This window comes from Geotrypetes seraphini, chromosome 8 (assembly GCF_902459505.1).
Source record: "Geotrypetes seraphini chromosome 8, aGeoSer1.1, whole genome shotgun sequence".
NCBI lineage: Eukaryota > Metazoa > Chordata > Amphibia > Gymnophiona > Dermophiidae > Geotrypetes > Geotrypetes seraphini.
The window spans coordinates 57,987,446-58,004,069 of NC_047091.1; the positions used below are offsets into that span (position 1 = coordinate 57,987,446).

The 16,624-nt window shown below is 47.8% G+C and overlaps 1 protein-coding gene across 2 annotated transcripts in view; it reads left to right on the forward strand.

Moving 5' to 3' along the window:
• Nucleotides 1-16,624, forward strand: part of HNRNPUL1 (heterogeneous nuclear ribonucleoprotein U like 1) — a 329,125-nt gene that overhangs the window by 62,030 nt on the left and 250,471 nt on the right. For both annotated transcript variants that reach the window (XM_033955122.1, XM_033955123.1), the window contains exon 4: nucleotides 13,901-13,974. In XM_033955122.1, the coding sequence (XP_033811013.1) occupies nucleotides 13,901-13,974 (74 nt within the window). The remainder of the gene's footprint in view (nucleotides 1-13,900; nucleotides 13,975-16,624) is intronic.

Sequence of the window (16,624 nt, forward strand, 5' to 3'; positions counted from 1 at the left end):
CATCTCTGGCCTTCTTCAATTGCGCAAATTTATGGTCCGCTCGATATACGACTCATTCGAGCTCACCTCTCGTGCCTCTGCCATGGCTGTAGCCATGCGCCGCCTGACCTGGCTGAGAGTCTCCGACCTGGACATCAACCACCAGGATCGTCTAGCCAACGCCCCCTGTCTCGGGGATGAACTTTTTGGAGAGTCACTGGATTCCACCACCCAGAAACTCTCCGCCCATGAAACCAGGTGGGACACCCTGATAAAACCTAAGAAGAAGGCTCCGCCTGCCCGTCCTTATCGACCTCAGTCGTCTTACCAACGCAGGTTCTCAGCCAGGCCACTCAATCCGCCTCCTCAACAACCTCGGCGGCCCCGTCAACAACAGCACCATACCCAGGCTCGTTCTCAGGCCACTCAACCCTCCAAGCCTCTCCAGCCTGCTAAGCAATCCCAGCCCTTTTGACTCTTCTCTCCAGGGCATAGCCAGTCATCCACCTTCGCTACCTCTTCCACAACCAATCGGAGGTCGTCTCACCATATTCTCCAGCCGTTGGGAGGTCATCACATCGGACCAGTGGGTCCTCAACATCATCCGCCACGGCTATTCTCTCAACTTCCAGACTCTTCCATCAGACAACCCTCCCGTAGAGTCTGCTTCACACTCATCTCAAACCCCCCTCCTCCTGAGGGAGGTTCAATCCCTCCTCCTTCTCAATGCCATCGAAGAAGTACCTCCAGATCAAAGGGGTCAGGGATTCTACTCCCGCTACTTCCTGGTACCCAAAAAGACGGGAGACCACCGTCCCATTCTCGATCTCAGGGACCTCAACAAGTGTCTGGTCAAGGAGAAGTTCAGAATGCTCTCCCTTGCCACGCTCTACCCTCTTCTTTCTCAACACGACTGGCTATGTTCCCTGGACCTCAAAGAGGCCTACACTCACATCTCCATCAATCAGAATTCTCGCCGCTACCTGCGGTTCCAGGTGCTGCACCACCACTATCAGTACAAGGTGCTACCGTTCGGCCTCGCTTCCTCACCCAGGGTCTTCACCAAGTGCCTCATTGTGGTGGCGGCCTTCCTCAGGTCTCACAACTTCCAGGTGTTCCCCTACTTGGACGATTGGTTGGTGAAAGCACCTTCGTCTCAACTTGTGCTACAGGCTACTCATCACACCATCTCTCTCCTCCACCTCCTGGGGTTCGAGATCAACTACCCCAAGTCGCATCTGCTTCCCACCCAGCGACTTCAATTCATTGGAGCCGTTCTGGACACCACATTAATGAGGGCTTTTCTCCCCTCCGATCGTCAGCAGACCCTGCTCCACCTCTGTCGTCAGGTGCTCATGCATCCCTCCATTCCTGCCCGACAGATGATGGTCCTCCTGGGTCACATGGCCTCGACGGTGCATGTCCTTCCTCTGGCCCGTCTCCACCTTCGCACACCTCAGTGGACTCTCGCCAACCAGTGGTCACAGACTACGGATCTTCTTTCTCATCCCATCTCTGTGACATCATCTCTTCAGCAATCTCTCCAATGGTGGTTGAACTCCTCAAATCTTTCCAGGGGTCTTCTTTTTCATCTACCCCCTCACTCTATGACCATCACCACGGATGCATCCCCCTATGCGTGGGGAGCTCACCTGGGAGATCTACGCACCCAGGGACTTTGGACCCCACAGGAGCGTCGTCATCACATAAATTTCCTGGAACTCAGAGCCATGTTCTACGCCCTCAAGGCTTTCCAACATCTTCTCTGCCCTCAGGTTCTCCTCCTGTGCACAGACAATCAGGTCGCCATGTACTACATCAACAAGCAAGGCGGCACCGGATCTCGCCCCCTTTGCTTGGAGGCTCTACGCATCTGGACCTGGGCCACGGACCGCAATCTCTTCCTCAAAGCGGTCTATATCCAGGGCGAACAGAACTCCCTGGCCGACAACCTCAGCCGCATCCTTCAACCTCACGAGTGGACGTTGGATCCTCCGACTCTACTCTCCATCTTTGCTCGATGGGGCACTCCGCAGGTGGACCTCTTTGCAGCACCTCACAATCATCAGCTGCCCCTCTTCTGCTCCAGACTCTTCTCTCCTCACCGTCTGGCCCCGGATGCATTCCTACTCGATTGGAGGGATCGATTCCTGTATGCCTTCCCTCCACTTCCTCTGATGTTGCGGACCCTGTCCAAGCTCCGCAAGGACAACGCCACCATGATTCTCATCGCCCCTCGGTGGCCTCGTCAACACTGGTTCTCCCTCCTGCTCCAACTCAGCTCCAGGGAGCCCATTCCTCTTCCTGTGTTTCCTACTCTACTTACACAGCAGCATCAGTCTCTACTGCATCCCAATCTGTCTTCACTCCACCTGACAGCTTGGTTTCTCTCGGGCTGACCTCTCCGGAGAATCTATCTCAACCGGTCCGCCTCATTTTGGACGCCTCCAGGAAACCGGCCACTCTCCAATGTTACCATCAGAAGTGGACCAGATTCTCCTCGTGGTGTCTCCGGCATCATCAGGAACCCACCTCTCTAGCGGTGGAACTTGTATTGGATTATCTGCTCTCGCTGTCCAATGCTGGCCTCAAGTCTACCTCCATCAGAGTCCACCTCAGTGCCATCACTGCGTTTCATGAGCCTATTCTCGGAAAACCCCTCACGGCTCATCCTCTGGTTTCCAGATTTATGAGAGGTCTCTTCAATATCAAACCGCCTCTCAAGCCTCCTCCTGTCGTCTGGGACCTGAATGTGGTTCTCTCAGCACTCATGAAACCTCCGTTTGAGCCTCTTGCCACAACTTCGCTCAGGCTTCTTACCTGGAAGGTGCTTTTCCTAATTGCCATCACCTCTGCCAGGAGGGTTAGCGAACTGCATGCACTGGTTGCTGACCCACCGTTCACTGTTTTTCACCATGACAAGGTTGTTCTGCGTACCCACCCTAAATTCCTTCCCAAGGTGGTCTCGGCTTTTCACCTCAACCAGTCCATTGTGTTGCCCGTCTTCTTCCCTAAGCCTCACTCGCATCCTGGGGAACAGGCGTTGCACACGCTAGATTGTAAGCGTGCCCTTGCTTACTACCTTGATCGTACCAGAGCTCACCGATCATCCCCTCAGCTATTTTTGTCTTTCGATCCCAACCGTTTGGGTCGTCCTGTCTCCAAACGGACACTTTCAAATTGGCTTGCTGCCTGTATTGCATTCTGCTATGCTCGGGCCGGTCTCTCACTGGAAGGAGCTGTCACGGCCCACAGAGTCCGAGCTATGGCTGCTTCTGTAGCTTTTCTCCGTTCCACGCCCATCGAGGAAATCTGCAAGGCAGCCACTTGGTCCTCAGTTCACACGTTCACTACTCACTACTGTCTGGATGCGTTCTCCAGACGGGATGGACACTTCGGCCAATCTGTGTTACAAAATTTATTTTCCTAATGGCCAACCATCCCCCCTCCCTCTTTGTTAGCTTGGAGGTCACCCATGTGTTAAGAATATGCTGCCTGCTTGTCCTGGGATAAAGCACAGTTACTTACCGTAACAGGTGTTATCCAGGGACAGCAGGCAGATATTCTTACGTCCCACCCACCTCCCCGGGTTGGCTTCTTAGCTGGCTTATCCTAACTGGGGACCACGCACTCCTCCGTCGGGCGGGAAGGCACTCGCGCACGCGCGGTGCGGCCAACTAGAAACTTCTAGTTAAAAAGGTCCGTACCGAGGGCTCCGTCGGTGACGTCACCCATGTGTTAAGAATATCTGCCTGCTGTCCCTGGATAACACCTGTTACGGTAAGTAACTGTGCTTTCTGAAGGCGCAACTCAAAGAACAGTTACAGCACCTCCTGCCTTCAGTCCTGGCATCGACTTTACCGGTACCAGTCCGGTCTGAGCCACCGGTACCGATGGTGGACCGTCCTGTTTTATCGACGTCCACTTTATTGGTACCGGTACAGTCGGTTTCCTCGGTCTCCATGCCGATTCTGGCACCGGAGCCGAGAGCTCACCATCAAGCTGTACAGACTTCGGCTCCGGTGCGTACAATGACATCTCCCGGTACCGAATCAGGCAGGTCAGGGAAGTCTCTTCGCAAGTCCCGGCATTTAGAACCTTCCACTCCAGAGTCTCGAGACCGGAGTTTTCAGGTTCGAGACCCTGACTTATGGGGCGACTCGGAGGATCCTATTCTTTCGGAGGGAGAATGCTCTTCTGGTGATGAGGACCCATCTGCTTTAGGAGCCTCCTCTAGACCAGAAGTGTCTTCCTTTTCTTCATTTTTGAAGGAAATGTGTGACTCTCTCCATTCCTTTGGAGGCTGAGTCAAAGAAATCCAAAGCTTTCCTAGATGCCTTGGACTTTGACCAGCCTCCAAAGTTACCTCTCCATGATATTTTGAGAGAGACATTTTATAAGAATCTGGAATCTCCTTTAACTATACCTGGAGCTCCTAGAAAATTGGATTCCTTGTATAAGGTCATTCCTATCCCTGGGTTTGACAAGCCCCAACTACCTCATGAGTCCCTTTTAGTTGAGTCCACTTTAAAAAAGTCCAAAGGGGCTAGTGTATATGCCTCAGTCCCTCCTGGCAGAGAGGGCAAATCTATGGACAAGTTTGGTAAAAGACTATACCAAAATGCTATGTTAGCAAATCGATCAGGAAATTATGCATTCCATTTCTCTTTCTATCTTAAGCAGCTGATACAAAATCTCACTGCTTTTGAGAAATATCTTCCTGATCGGAAAAAGTCTGCTTTTCACCACACTTGTTCATCTCTTTTACAGCTCCGAAAATTCATGGTAAGATCCATTTATGATACTTTCGAGCTGACCTCCAGAGCCACAGCCATGTCAGTGACCATGCGAAGGCTAGCCTGGCTTCGTGTTTCAGAACTGGACGTTAATCACCAGGATAGGCTAGCCAATGCACCTTGCTTAGGGGATGAGCTGTTTGGAGATTCCATGGACTCCACTACTCAGAAACTATCGGCTCATGAGACCAGATGGGACACACTTCTTAAAACTAAGAAGCCTCCACCTACCAGGCCCTTTCGTCCACAATCAACCTACCAACGTAGATTTGTGGCTCGTCCTCTACCTCAAACTGCACAACAGCCTAGACGTCAGAGGCAACAGCGACCAGCTGCTAGACAACCTCAGCAACAGCAGCAGGTAAAACCTACACCTGCACAAAAGTCTACCCAACCCTTTTGACTTGGTTCTCCAGAACATAGCCAGTCTTCTTCCTTCTACCCAACTTCCACAGCCTATAGGAGGACGCCTTTCTTATTTCATAAGCCGTTGGGAACTTATCACGTCAGATCAGTGGGTCCTGAACATCATCCACCACGGCTACTCTCTCAACTTTCAGACTCTACCTCCTCCAAGTCAACCAAAAGAGTCTGCTTCGCACACTCAGTCTTTCCTTCTTCTCCAGGAGGTTCAATCCCTTCTCCTTTTGAACGCCATAGAGGAGGTTCCTCTAGATCAAAAGGGACAGGGATTCTACTCCCGTTACTTTTTAGTCCCCAAAAAGACAGGAGATCTCAGACCCATTCTAGATCTCCGCGATCTCAACAAATGTTTGGTCAAAGAAAAGTTCAAAATGCTTTCTCTGGCCACTCTTTATCCTCTTCTCAATCAAGGCGACTGGCTATGTTCCCTCGATCTCAAAGAAGCATACACTCATATACCGGTCAATCTGGCCTCCAGACAATACCTACGCTTCATGATCAATCGCTGTCATTACCAATACAAGGTGCTACCCTTCGGTCTTGCCTCCTCTCCGAGAGTATTCACCAAATGTCTGATTGTGGTGGCTGCCTTTCTACGATCTCACCACCTTCAGGTCTTTCCTTACCTGGACGACTGGTTAATCAAGGCCAATACATCTCAGACTGTTCTCCTGGCCACCAACCAAACCATCAGGTTTCTTCAACTTCTGGGGTTCGAGATCAATCTACCCAAATCTCATCTCATCCCCACTCAGAGGCTTCAATTCATAGTAGCTGTCTTGGACACAGTCCTCATGAGAGTGTTCCTGCCGTCCAACCGTCTTCAAACGCTTCAATCTCTGTCAGCAGGTGCTTCCACAGCGTTCCATCTCAGCAAAGCAAATGATGATTCTCTTGGGTCACATGGCCTCCACAGTTCATGTCACACCCCTCGCACGTCTTCACCTGCGCACCCCTCAATGGACCCTAGCTACCCAGTGGTCCCAGGCGACGGATCCTTGCTCACGTCACATATCTGTGACGTCATCTCTTCGTCAGTCTCTACAATGGTGGTTGGTATCCTCGAATCTATCCAGAGGTCTTCTGTTCCATCAACCTCCTCATCAACTAGTCATCACCACCGATGCCTCCCCTTATGCATGGGGGGCTCATTTGAACGAGTTCCAAACTCAAGGCCTTTGGACAGGAAAAAAAGCGTCACATCAATTTCCTGGAACTTAGAGCGATGTTTTATGCCCTCAAGGCCTTCCAGCATCTTCTCTTTCCTCAAGTTGTCCTGTTGTGCACAGACAATCAAGTTGCGATGTACTACATCAACAAACAGGGTGGGACGGGCTCCCGCCTTTTATGCCAGGAAGCCCAGAAGATCTGGACTTGGGCCATAAATCACCAATTCTTCCTGAAAGCTATTTACATTCAGGGAGAGGAGAATTCCTTAGCGGACAAGCTCAGCAGAATTCTCCAGCCTCACGAATGGACACTCGATCCTGTAACTCTACAATCCATCTTCGCTCAATGGGGCACTCCTCAGATAGACCTATTTGCAGCTCCTCACAATCATCAGCTGCCCCTATTCTGCTCCAGACTCTACTCTCCTCACCGTCTGGCAGCGGATGCCTTTCTCCTCGATTGGTCCAATCTGTTCCTGTACGCTGTCCCTCCTCTGCCTCTCATGTTGAGAACCTTGTTCAAGCTCAAGAGGGATCAAGCAACCATGATTCTGATTGCTCCGAGGTGGCCCAGGCAACATTGGTTCTCCCTTCTACTTCAACTCAGTTCCAGGGAACCTTTTCTTCTGCCTCTGTATCCTTCTCTGCTTACTCAACATCAGGAAACCCTTCTACATCCCAACCTACAGTCTCTGCACCTGACAGCTTGGTATCTCTCGGGCTGACTTCTCATGATACACTCTTGTCTCAGCCTGTTCGTTCAATTCTGGATGCCTCCAGGAAACCGGCCACTCTTCAATGTTATCATCAGAAGTGGACGCGATTTTCTTCATGGTGTCTTCTTCATCATTATGATCCCACTTCCCTGGCAGTGGAGACCTTGTTGGATTATCTCCTTTCTTTGTCAGACTCTGGCCTCAAGTCCACTTCAATCAGAGTCCATCTTAGTGCTATAGCAGCTTTTCATGAGCCAGTCCATGGAAAGCTCCTCTCAGCTCATCCCTTGGTATCCAGGTTCATGCGGGGTCTTTTTAATCTGAAACCACCTCTTAAAGCCCCTCCTGTTATCTGGGATCTCAATGTAGTTCTTTCCGCTTTAATGAAGCCTCCATTTGAACCCTTGGCTACAGCTTCTTTCAAGTTCCTCACTTGGAAGGTTCTTTTCCTTATTGCTCTTACCTCTGCCAGGAGGGTCAGTGAGCTACATGCACTAGTTGCGGATCCACCTTTTACGGTCTTTCATCATGACAAGGTGGTTCTGCGTACACATCCAAAGTTTCTCCCGAAGGTTGTCTCTGAATTCCATCTCAATCAATCCATTGTTCTGCCTGTCTTCTTTCCGAGACCTCACTCTCATTCTGGAGAACAGGCTCTACATACTTTGGACTGTAAGCGGGCTCTGGCTTACTACTTAGACCGTACTAAGCCCCACAGATCATCTCCCCAACTCTTTCTGTCCTTTGATCCGAATAAATTGGGTCATCCTGTCTCTAAACGTACGTTGTCTAATTGGCTGGCAGCGTGCATTTCATTCTGTTATACTCAGACCGGACTGACACTGGATGGTTCTGTCACGGCCCATAGAGTCCGAGCCATGGCAGCATCTGTAGCTTTCCTCCGTTCCACTCCTATTGAGGAAATCTGCAAGGCTGCTACTTGGTCCTCAGTTCATACTTTTACATCTCATTATTGTCTGGACACTTTCTCCAGACGGGATGGACACTTCGGCCAATCTGTTTTGCAAAATTTGTTTTCCTAATGGCCAACCTTCCCACCATCCCTCTTTTTGTTAGCTTGGAGGTCACCCATCAGTCAAGAATATGCTGCCTGCTTGTCCTGGGATAAAGCACAGTTACTTACCGTAACAGGTGTTATCCAGGGACAGCAGGCAGATATTCTTGCGTCCCTCCCTCCTCCCCGGGTTGGCTTCTTAGCTGGCTTATCATAACTGGGGACTGCGCGCCTCTGTCGGGTGGGAAGGCACTCGCGCGTGCGCGGTGCGGCCTACCAGAACTTTCTAAGTTCTTAGAGTGCAATCACTCTAAAATTGTCCGTACCGGGGCTCCGTCGGTGCCGTCACCCATCAGTCAAGAATATCTGCCTGCTGTCCCTGGATAACACCTGTTACGGTAAGTAACTGTGCTTTTTGTAGGCACTTAGGCCCTGTTATTCAATGCCTGGCACTGGGATTGAATATTCAGGGTCATGCCAGCATATGATGGCCACCAGATCTTATATGGGTCTTGGCTATTATTCAGCCGGGACCCATATAAGATGCTCACCCCCTCTAAGTCCTCCCTTACTAGTCACACCAGATGTGGTCCCTCTGTACAAAAGTGGAAGTAAGGAAGTTTCTGGAATCCTGTGGATTACAGGACCAGAGGAAACATGGATTCACTAGAAGTAGATCTTTTCAGACAAATCTAATCAATTTCTTCGACTGGGTTACCAGAGAATTGGATAGAGGGCGGGCGCTAGATGTAGTGTATTTAGATTTTAGCAAAGCCTTTGACAGTATTCCACCGAGATATCTAATAAATAAACTGAGTGCCCTCATGATTGGCTCCAAAGTGACAAGCTGGGTCAGCAACTGGTTGAGTGGAAGATGACAGAGGGTAGTGGTCAATGGAGATCGCTCTGAGGAAAGGGATGTTACCAGTGGTGTGCCTCAAGGTTCTGTTCTTGGGCCTGTTATTTTTAACATTTTTATAAGCGATATTGCTGAAGGGCTGTCAGGTAAGATTTGCCTCTTTGTGGACGATGCCAAAATCTGCAATAGAGTATTCACTCCATATGGTGTGAATAACATGAAGAAAGACCTAGTGAAGCTTGAAGAATGGTATGAAATTTGGCAGCTAAAATTTAATGCTAAGAAATGTAAGGGCATTGGGCTGCAACAACCTGAAGGAGCGGTACAATTTAAGGGGTGAAGAACTTATGTGCACGACAGAAGAGCGGGACTTGGATGTGATTGTATAGGAAGAGGTATGGCTAGTAGGAAAAAGGAAGTATTGATGCATAGGAAGAGGTATGGCCAGTAGGAAAAAGGGAGGTATTGATGCCCATGTATAAGACTGGTGAGACCTCATTTAGAATATTGTGTACAATTCTGGAGACCATACTTTCAAAAAGATATAAAAAGTGTTGTTTCTTATAATTCTTGTACACTTTATGAGAGGGTAAAATGAATTAAGAAAAATAGTGTTGGGAGGGAGGGTGGGTTATGGGTTTATATATATATACACACACAATTGTTATTGTCTTGATGGATTTATCAAGTGTTGTTTCTGAGACTATGTATGATTTTTCTTGTACACTTGTTGAATGATTAAAAAGGAATAATTAAAAAATAAAAAATAAGATATAAAAAGGATGGAGTCGGTCCAGTGGAAGGCTACTAAAATGGTGTGTGGTCTTTATCATAAGGCATATGGGGACAGACTTAAAGATCTCAATATGTATAATTTGGAGGAGAGCCAGGAGAGAGGAAATATGATAGAGACATTTAAATATCTACATGGCGTAAATGCACATGAGTCGAATCTTTCTTTTGAAATGAGGCTCTAGAATGAGGGCATAGCATAAAGTTAAGAGGTGGCTCAGGAGTAATACTTTTTTATAGAAAGGGTGGTAGATGCGTGGAACAGTCTCCCAGAAGAGGTGGTGGAGACAGAGACTGTCTCTGAATTCAAGAAAGTGTGGGATAGGCATGTGGGATCTCTTAGAGAGAGGAAGAGATAGTGGTTACTGTGGATTGGAAGACTGAATGGGCCATTTGGCCTTTATCTGCCATCATGTTTCTATAAAATATCCTTGATGGTCTAGAGCAGGGGGGTCTCCAAAATACAGCCTGTGGGTCACATCCGGCCCACGGAAGAATTGTGCGTAAATGCATGAATTGACTAAGTTTCCAATGAGAATCCGCAAAAACTAAATACGGGGGCATTAATTAAAATTGTGTTCAAATTTTATTATTATGTACACTTTTTGTAAAATTTGAAAATAAAAATATAATGGAAAAAAAAAAAAATAAAATTGTGTTCAAAATATATTGATATTCCATATGTTAATATTAATATTTATCTCAGGACAAGCAGGCAGCATATTCTTGACTGATGGGTGACGGCACCGACGGAGCCCCTGTACGGACAATTTTAGAGTGATTGCACTCTAAGAACTTAGAAAGTTCTAGCTAGGCCGCACCGCGCGTGCCTTCCCGCCCGACGAAGGTGCGCGGTCCCCAGTTTCTTAGTTTCCGTGGAGCTAAGAAGACGCGTGTTTCCAACGGCTGTTGGATATATCTTTTTCGCCTTCCCGCTCGCGCATTTTTCTTCGTGAAACTTTTCACGTTTTCTTTTTTTCTTCTTTTCTTGATTAAAATAAAAATTAAAAAAAAGTCTTCTTTTTTTCGACTTTTTTCGGTCGGCCCCAGCGGGGCCTGTTGGCACCATCGAAGCCTCGGGCTTCGATTTTGCTACTACCGTTTTTCCCTTCATGCCCCCTTCACCGGGTTTTAAAAAGTGTCAGCGGTGTGCACGCCCTATTTCTTTATCTGACCCGCACAAGTGGTGCCTTCAGTGTTTGGGTCCATACCATAGGGTTGAGACGTGCACCCGCTGTAGTTCTCTTCAAAAGAGGACTTTGAAGAATCGCCAAATTCAACAGCAGATTCTTTTCGGTGCCACTATGGAAGTTCCACCGGCATCAACCCCGGCATCAGCAACTTCCTCCAAGTCGGCACCTGTCGTTTAGACACCGCAAGATGTATCTTCGGTGTCGCACCCCACAGGTAAGCCGGCTAAGAAGCCATCCCCTACAGTTCTTGGCCCGCCAGTCGAACATGCAGTGAGCCAAGTCCTGCAGACTGCGCGCCGGCCCTGCAAACGCTCCGCTCCCATCAAAATCGACTTCGCCCGAGTGTCGAGCTGCGCCGCAGGTACCGAGCAAGAAAAAAGCGGTACCGGTGCCATCGGGACCGTCTCTGGATGAGCGCATAGCATCCATCCTCCAGGTCCAGCTTAAGGAGCAATTACAACACCTGCTCCCGGCTCTACTGACTCCGAACCTTCCAGTACCGATTGTCGATCAGCCTATTTTGTCGGCATCGACGTTATCGGCACCGCTTAAATCTGCCTCTTCTATATCTATGCCTATTTTATCGGCAGAGCCAAAGTCTCTTCGTCGAGCTGCTCATGCTGTCTCTGATCTGGTACCGCTCTCTGACACCCGTACCGCTTTACAGTCGCCGGCAAATCGGTACGCAAGACCAGGCATACTGAATCCTCTATTCCTCTATCTCAGGGCCGTCTTCCATCGGTACGTGACCCTGATTTATGGGATGACTCCGAGGATCCCCTCGGTACCGAGGAGGATTTTTCATCGGACGAGCCTGACCCATCAGTGCAGGATCCTGCTAGTAAGCCAGAGCACTCTTCCTTCACTAAATTTCTTAGGGAAATGTCAGACACCCTTTCTCTCCCCTTGGAGTCTGATTCTAAGAAGTCAAAGGCATTCCTGGATGCTTTGGACTTTGACCAACCTCCCAAAGAATTTTTAAAATTACCTCTTCATGATATCTTAAGGGAAACTTTTTACAAAAATCTGGAGACTCCTCTCACCATTCCAGGAGCTCCACGGAAATTGGAATCACTTTATAAAGTGATCCCTATTCCAGGGTTTGACAAACCTCAGCTTCCACACGAATCTTTACTGGTGGAATCGACCCTCAAAAAATCTGCAGGCTCAAGTGTGTATGCCTCTGTCCCTCCTGGCAGAGAGGGCAAAGCTATGGACAAATTTGGTAAACGACTTTACCAGAATGCTATGTTGGCCAACCGTTCAGGTAACTATGCATTCCACTTCTCCTTTTATCTGAAGCATCTTATCCAGCAGATGGCCACTTTTCAAAAATATATTCCTGACCGCAAGCTTTCTGCTTTTCAGCAATGCACTGCCAGTCTCTTGCAGCTCAGGAAGTTTATGGTCTGTTCCATCTATGACACTTTTGAACTGACATCCCGAGCTACTGCTATGTCTGTAGCGATGAGACGATTGGCATGGCTTCACGTCTCAGATCTTGATGTGAACCACCAGGACCGCCTTGCCAATACTCCCTGCCTGGGTGATGAGCTGTTTGGAGAATCTCTGGATACCACCACCCAGAAACATTTGGCTCATGAGACGAGGTGGGATACCTTGTTGAAAAATAAAAAGAAACCTCCTCCTCCTCGTCCTTTTAGGCAGCAGACGTCATCCAAGCGCCGGTTCTCTGCTCGACCAATTCAGCCTCATCCTCCTCAGCCTCGGAGATTCTCGGCGAGAGGGAGAATTAGAAGTCCTTGAGCATGCGCAGATGCATGCTCAAGGCAGGCAGAAGCCGGAAGATCTTCTAGGCACCGGCATGAACTGTGCCTGCGTGCCGGTGCCAGTGCTAGAGAGGAGGGGGGTAAGTTTAAGTTGTTCGGGCGGGGGGGGGGGGGGGGCCAGTTCGCGCGGTGGGGAGGGTGCCGGTTGGAGCGAGGGGGCCTTTACAAGCGGGGGGGAACGATGCCGATTATCGGGGGGGGGGGGGGGAGGAACATATCAAAGCGAGTTTCCATTATTTTCTATGGGGAAACTCGCTTTAATAAACGAGCATTTTGGATTACAAGCATGCTCCTAGAACAGATTATGCTCGTAATCCAAGGTACCACTGTATTTGTTTGGCATTGATCGATAGTGTCTGTTTGCGGCATTGTAGGTAGCTCTGGCACTGTGACTAATCTTTAAATTGAATCTGGAAGTTCGTTACTAGCCGTTATGGTTAATTGTCCATAAGAATACTTGCAGTGGTACAGTGTAATACTCAATTTGTAATTCCATAAATTTATATTTAAAGGCGTGTATTCACTTATTCACATATTTGCTTGTACAGAGTTCTCGTGATTTTAATGTCATAATTATTTATAAATTTATTCTTAGTTTTATAACATGGGAAAAAGAAAAGTTGATCTCACTTATTCTGTAATTTATAAAATTTTCAGCTTTCAATAAAACTTGTAAACTAGAGTTATTTATTTATTTATTTACTACATCCCGTTAAAAAAAATGCTGAAGTACCCAATGTGGCCCTCATGGCCAAAAATTTGGAGACTCCTGGTCTAGAGTGTTCTTGCTGTCCTCACTTTATCCACTTAAGTCAGCAGTCTAAATATCACTGGTTAAGTACCAGCACTGCCCAAGCTCCACCCATGGATTGTCCCGGTGTTAACCAATCTGTCTAGTTAATTGTTGCTGCATGTCAGCGGATAGGCAGGTATAAGTGATTTAACCAGGCAGGAGGTTTTCCTATTCTATTAATTGCTCTGAAAATAGGCCATGTTTGTTTTATGGTTCTGGCTATGAGTTAAGTTTTTTTATTCTTCTTGTAGATTTTCAGTATTCTTCTTGTAGATTTTCAGAGGGATTAGAGAGAGAGAGAGACTGCATAAGTAATGGTGTTTGTGGCACTGATATGTGTATACGTTTGAAGCTTTGAAAATATCTTTATTGCAGAGGCCGATCATCTCAGCCCCCTGCAGAAGAAGACGAAGAAGCATTTGATGATACGCTTGTGGCTATTGACACATGTGAGTTCCAGGAACATAGCTGTTTTAAATAGATATTTGTGTGATCTTGAAACCATGTTGTATGGAAACCTGTGAAATGAGCATTAGAGAATGACACGGTGACAAAATTCATCACCGTTCCCGTCCCCGCGGATAACCGCGGGAAATAATCCCATGTCATTTTCTAGTGTCTATTTCAACCTCAGTCCTTCTACACCAGCATACTTCAAAGCAAAGCTTGTGGGTCAGTGGTTGTGGCCATTCATACTCTGATTCTTCCCTCTCTCCTTAAAGAATGACATGAAGATGGTTTCCCGTGGGGACGGGAACGGTGATGAATTTTGTCACCGTGTTATTCTCTAATGAGCATAACTATAACACAGGGACAGAAATTACCAGGTCTTATCCCAGGACAAGCAGGCAGCATATTCTCACATGTGGGTGATGTCATCCACAGAGTCCGGATGCAGACAGCCTCGCAAACAGACTTGCTTGTAAAACTTTTAGAAAGTTCGAAACCATCGCCCCGCGCATGTGCGAGTGCCTTCCTGCCCGATGTAGGGCACGCATCTTCTCAGTTTTCCGCAGTCGAGAAGTCCTCGTTTCGACGCTCTGCGCTAGAATTAGTTCTACTCGTGCCTTCTCTCACTGCAGCTCATGTTTTTTCCTTACAGGATTGCTGTGTTTATTGCGCTTTTCATTTCTTTTTTTTTTTAAGTTTGGTTTGTTTTTTTTCTTCATGTCACAGCAGGACCTAGCCCGCGGCCTCAGCTGGTGGGCTTCGATTTAGCTGCAGCTATTTTTCATTCTATGTTCCGGCTGGTCACAGGCTTGAAGAAGTGTAGCCGCTGCCAGCTTGCTATCTCCCTCACTGACCCACACAACTGGTGTGTACAGTGTTTAGGACCTGACTATCATCCAGAGTCGTGTGCCTGCTGTGCTACACTTCAAACTCGAGCCCTTAAACGTCGTCGAGTTCAGGTAGAAAAAAATATTCGGCAGCATGGATAGGCCTTTAAGACCCTGACCCCGATTCCAACCCCCAAATCCAGTGAAGTCTTCTATGGGGCTACCACCTTTCACCTCGACCTCAACCTTAATCAAACCTTCCTCTTTGGGAAGTCCTCGTCTTAGGGGAATACAGCTAAATCTTCTCCTCAGGTAAGATAGCTAAGCCAACTCCTCTGGACATGCCACCCTTAGAGCCGGTGGTTTTGAAGCTCCCCAAGAAACGTGTCTCAAAATTGAGACATCTTTCTTCTTCGAGGTTGTCTTCCTTGGAGACTATAGCCACACCAAATGTACCATATTCAGTGGTCTCAGTGCCGGTTTTGCCGAACATGTTGGAGATTCTTCTGCATCAGGAGTTTGGTAACATGCTTACCAAATTAACTACTGCCTTGACTCTGCTTCCTGCAGTCCAGCCTGAGCACTCAGCAATATTACAAGGAGTCGAGTCCTTGGCAGTGCCACGAGTTCAATCTGGTCACTCTATACAAGGAGTTGAGTCCTTAAGAGTGCCTCCAGATGAATCTGCACACACTATCCAAGGAGTCGAGTCCTTAAGAGTGCCTCCAGATGAATCTACACACACTATACAAGGAATCGAGTTCTTAAGAGTGCCTTGAGATACCTCGTTACAAGGAGCTGAGTCCTTTGGTATCTCGGCTTTGTTCTTCGACTTCCAGTCCTACCTCTTCACATAAGGTATTGCCCTTTTTGAGGCACAGGCCAAGGAAGCCTCAACATTCATCTTCCAGACTGGATCCGACTCAATCACGGGACCATGATTTGAGGCATACTTCTTCATCGAGACCCAGGTCTTCTTCTCAAGACAGGTCTCGTTTCTCCAGACATCGAGGCTCTTCAAGATCACAAACTCCTTCGTTGAGGAGATCTGTTGTGGAACCTCACCACTCTCGTCAGTCGAGTTCTTCTCCTGTGAGATATTCTTCACAATTTTTCCCTATCGACTCAAATCTCAGGTATAAATACTCCAGAGAGGCTTCACCCTCGTTCTCTGCTATGAGAGGTACCTCGAGGGGTCTTGATCACCTTCTCCTCAACGAGGTCATACCTCTTCAGATCCGGTATCCTTTACCAGTTTCTGTGCAAAATGAGTAAGGATCTTAACATATCTTTAGAATCTGACTCAAAATACTCTAAGGAGTATCTGAAAGAACTGGGAATTCCTCATCCTCCTAGAGAGTCTCTCAAATTACCCATAAATGACATTCTTTCTAAAACTTTCAAAAGAAATCTTGAGACACCGTATTCTGTTACTGCTGTGCTAGCAAAGTTGGAATCTCGATATCAGATGGTCCACTGTAATGGATTTGAGAAGTCTCAATTATCCCATCAGTCTTTTCTCGTGGAATCTTCTTTAAAAAGAACCAACCTGCCAAGGTTCATGCCACCATCCTGCCTGGAAAAGCGGGCAGGAATATGGACAAGTTTGGTCGTTGGCTGTATCAAAATTCAATCATGACAACCCGAGTTTTGAACTACAACTTTGTCTTCACATCTTATCTCAAGCATTTGGTCAATGCCATGCCTGATTTTTTTTTTCCAGATATTTTCCCCAACATCGACTTCCAAAGTTTCAACAACTACACAACACTCTGGGTCAACTTCGTATGCATCTGGTTCAATCTGCCTATGATGTCCTCTA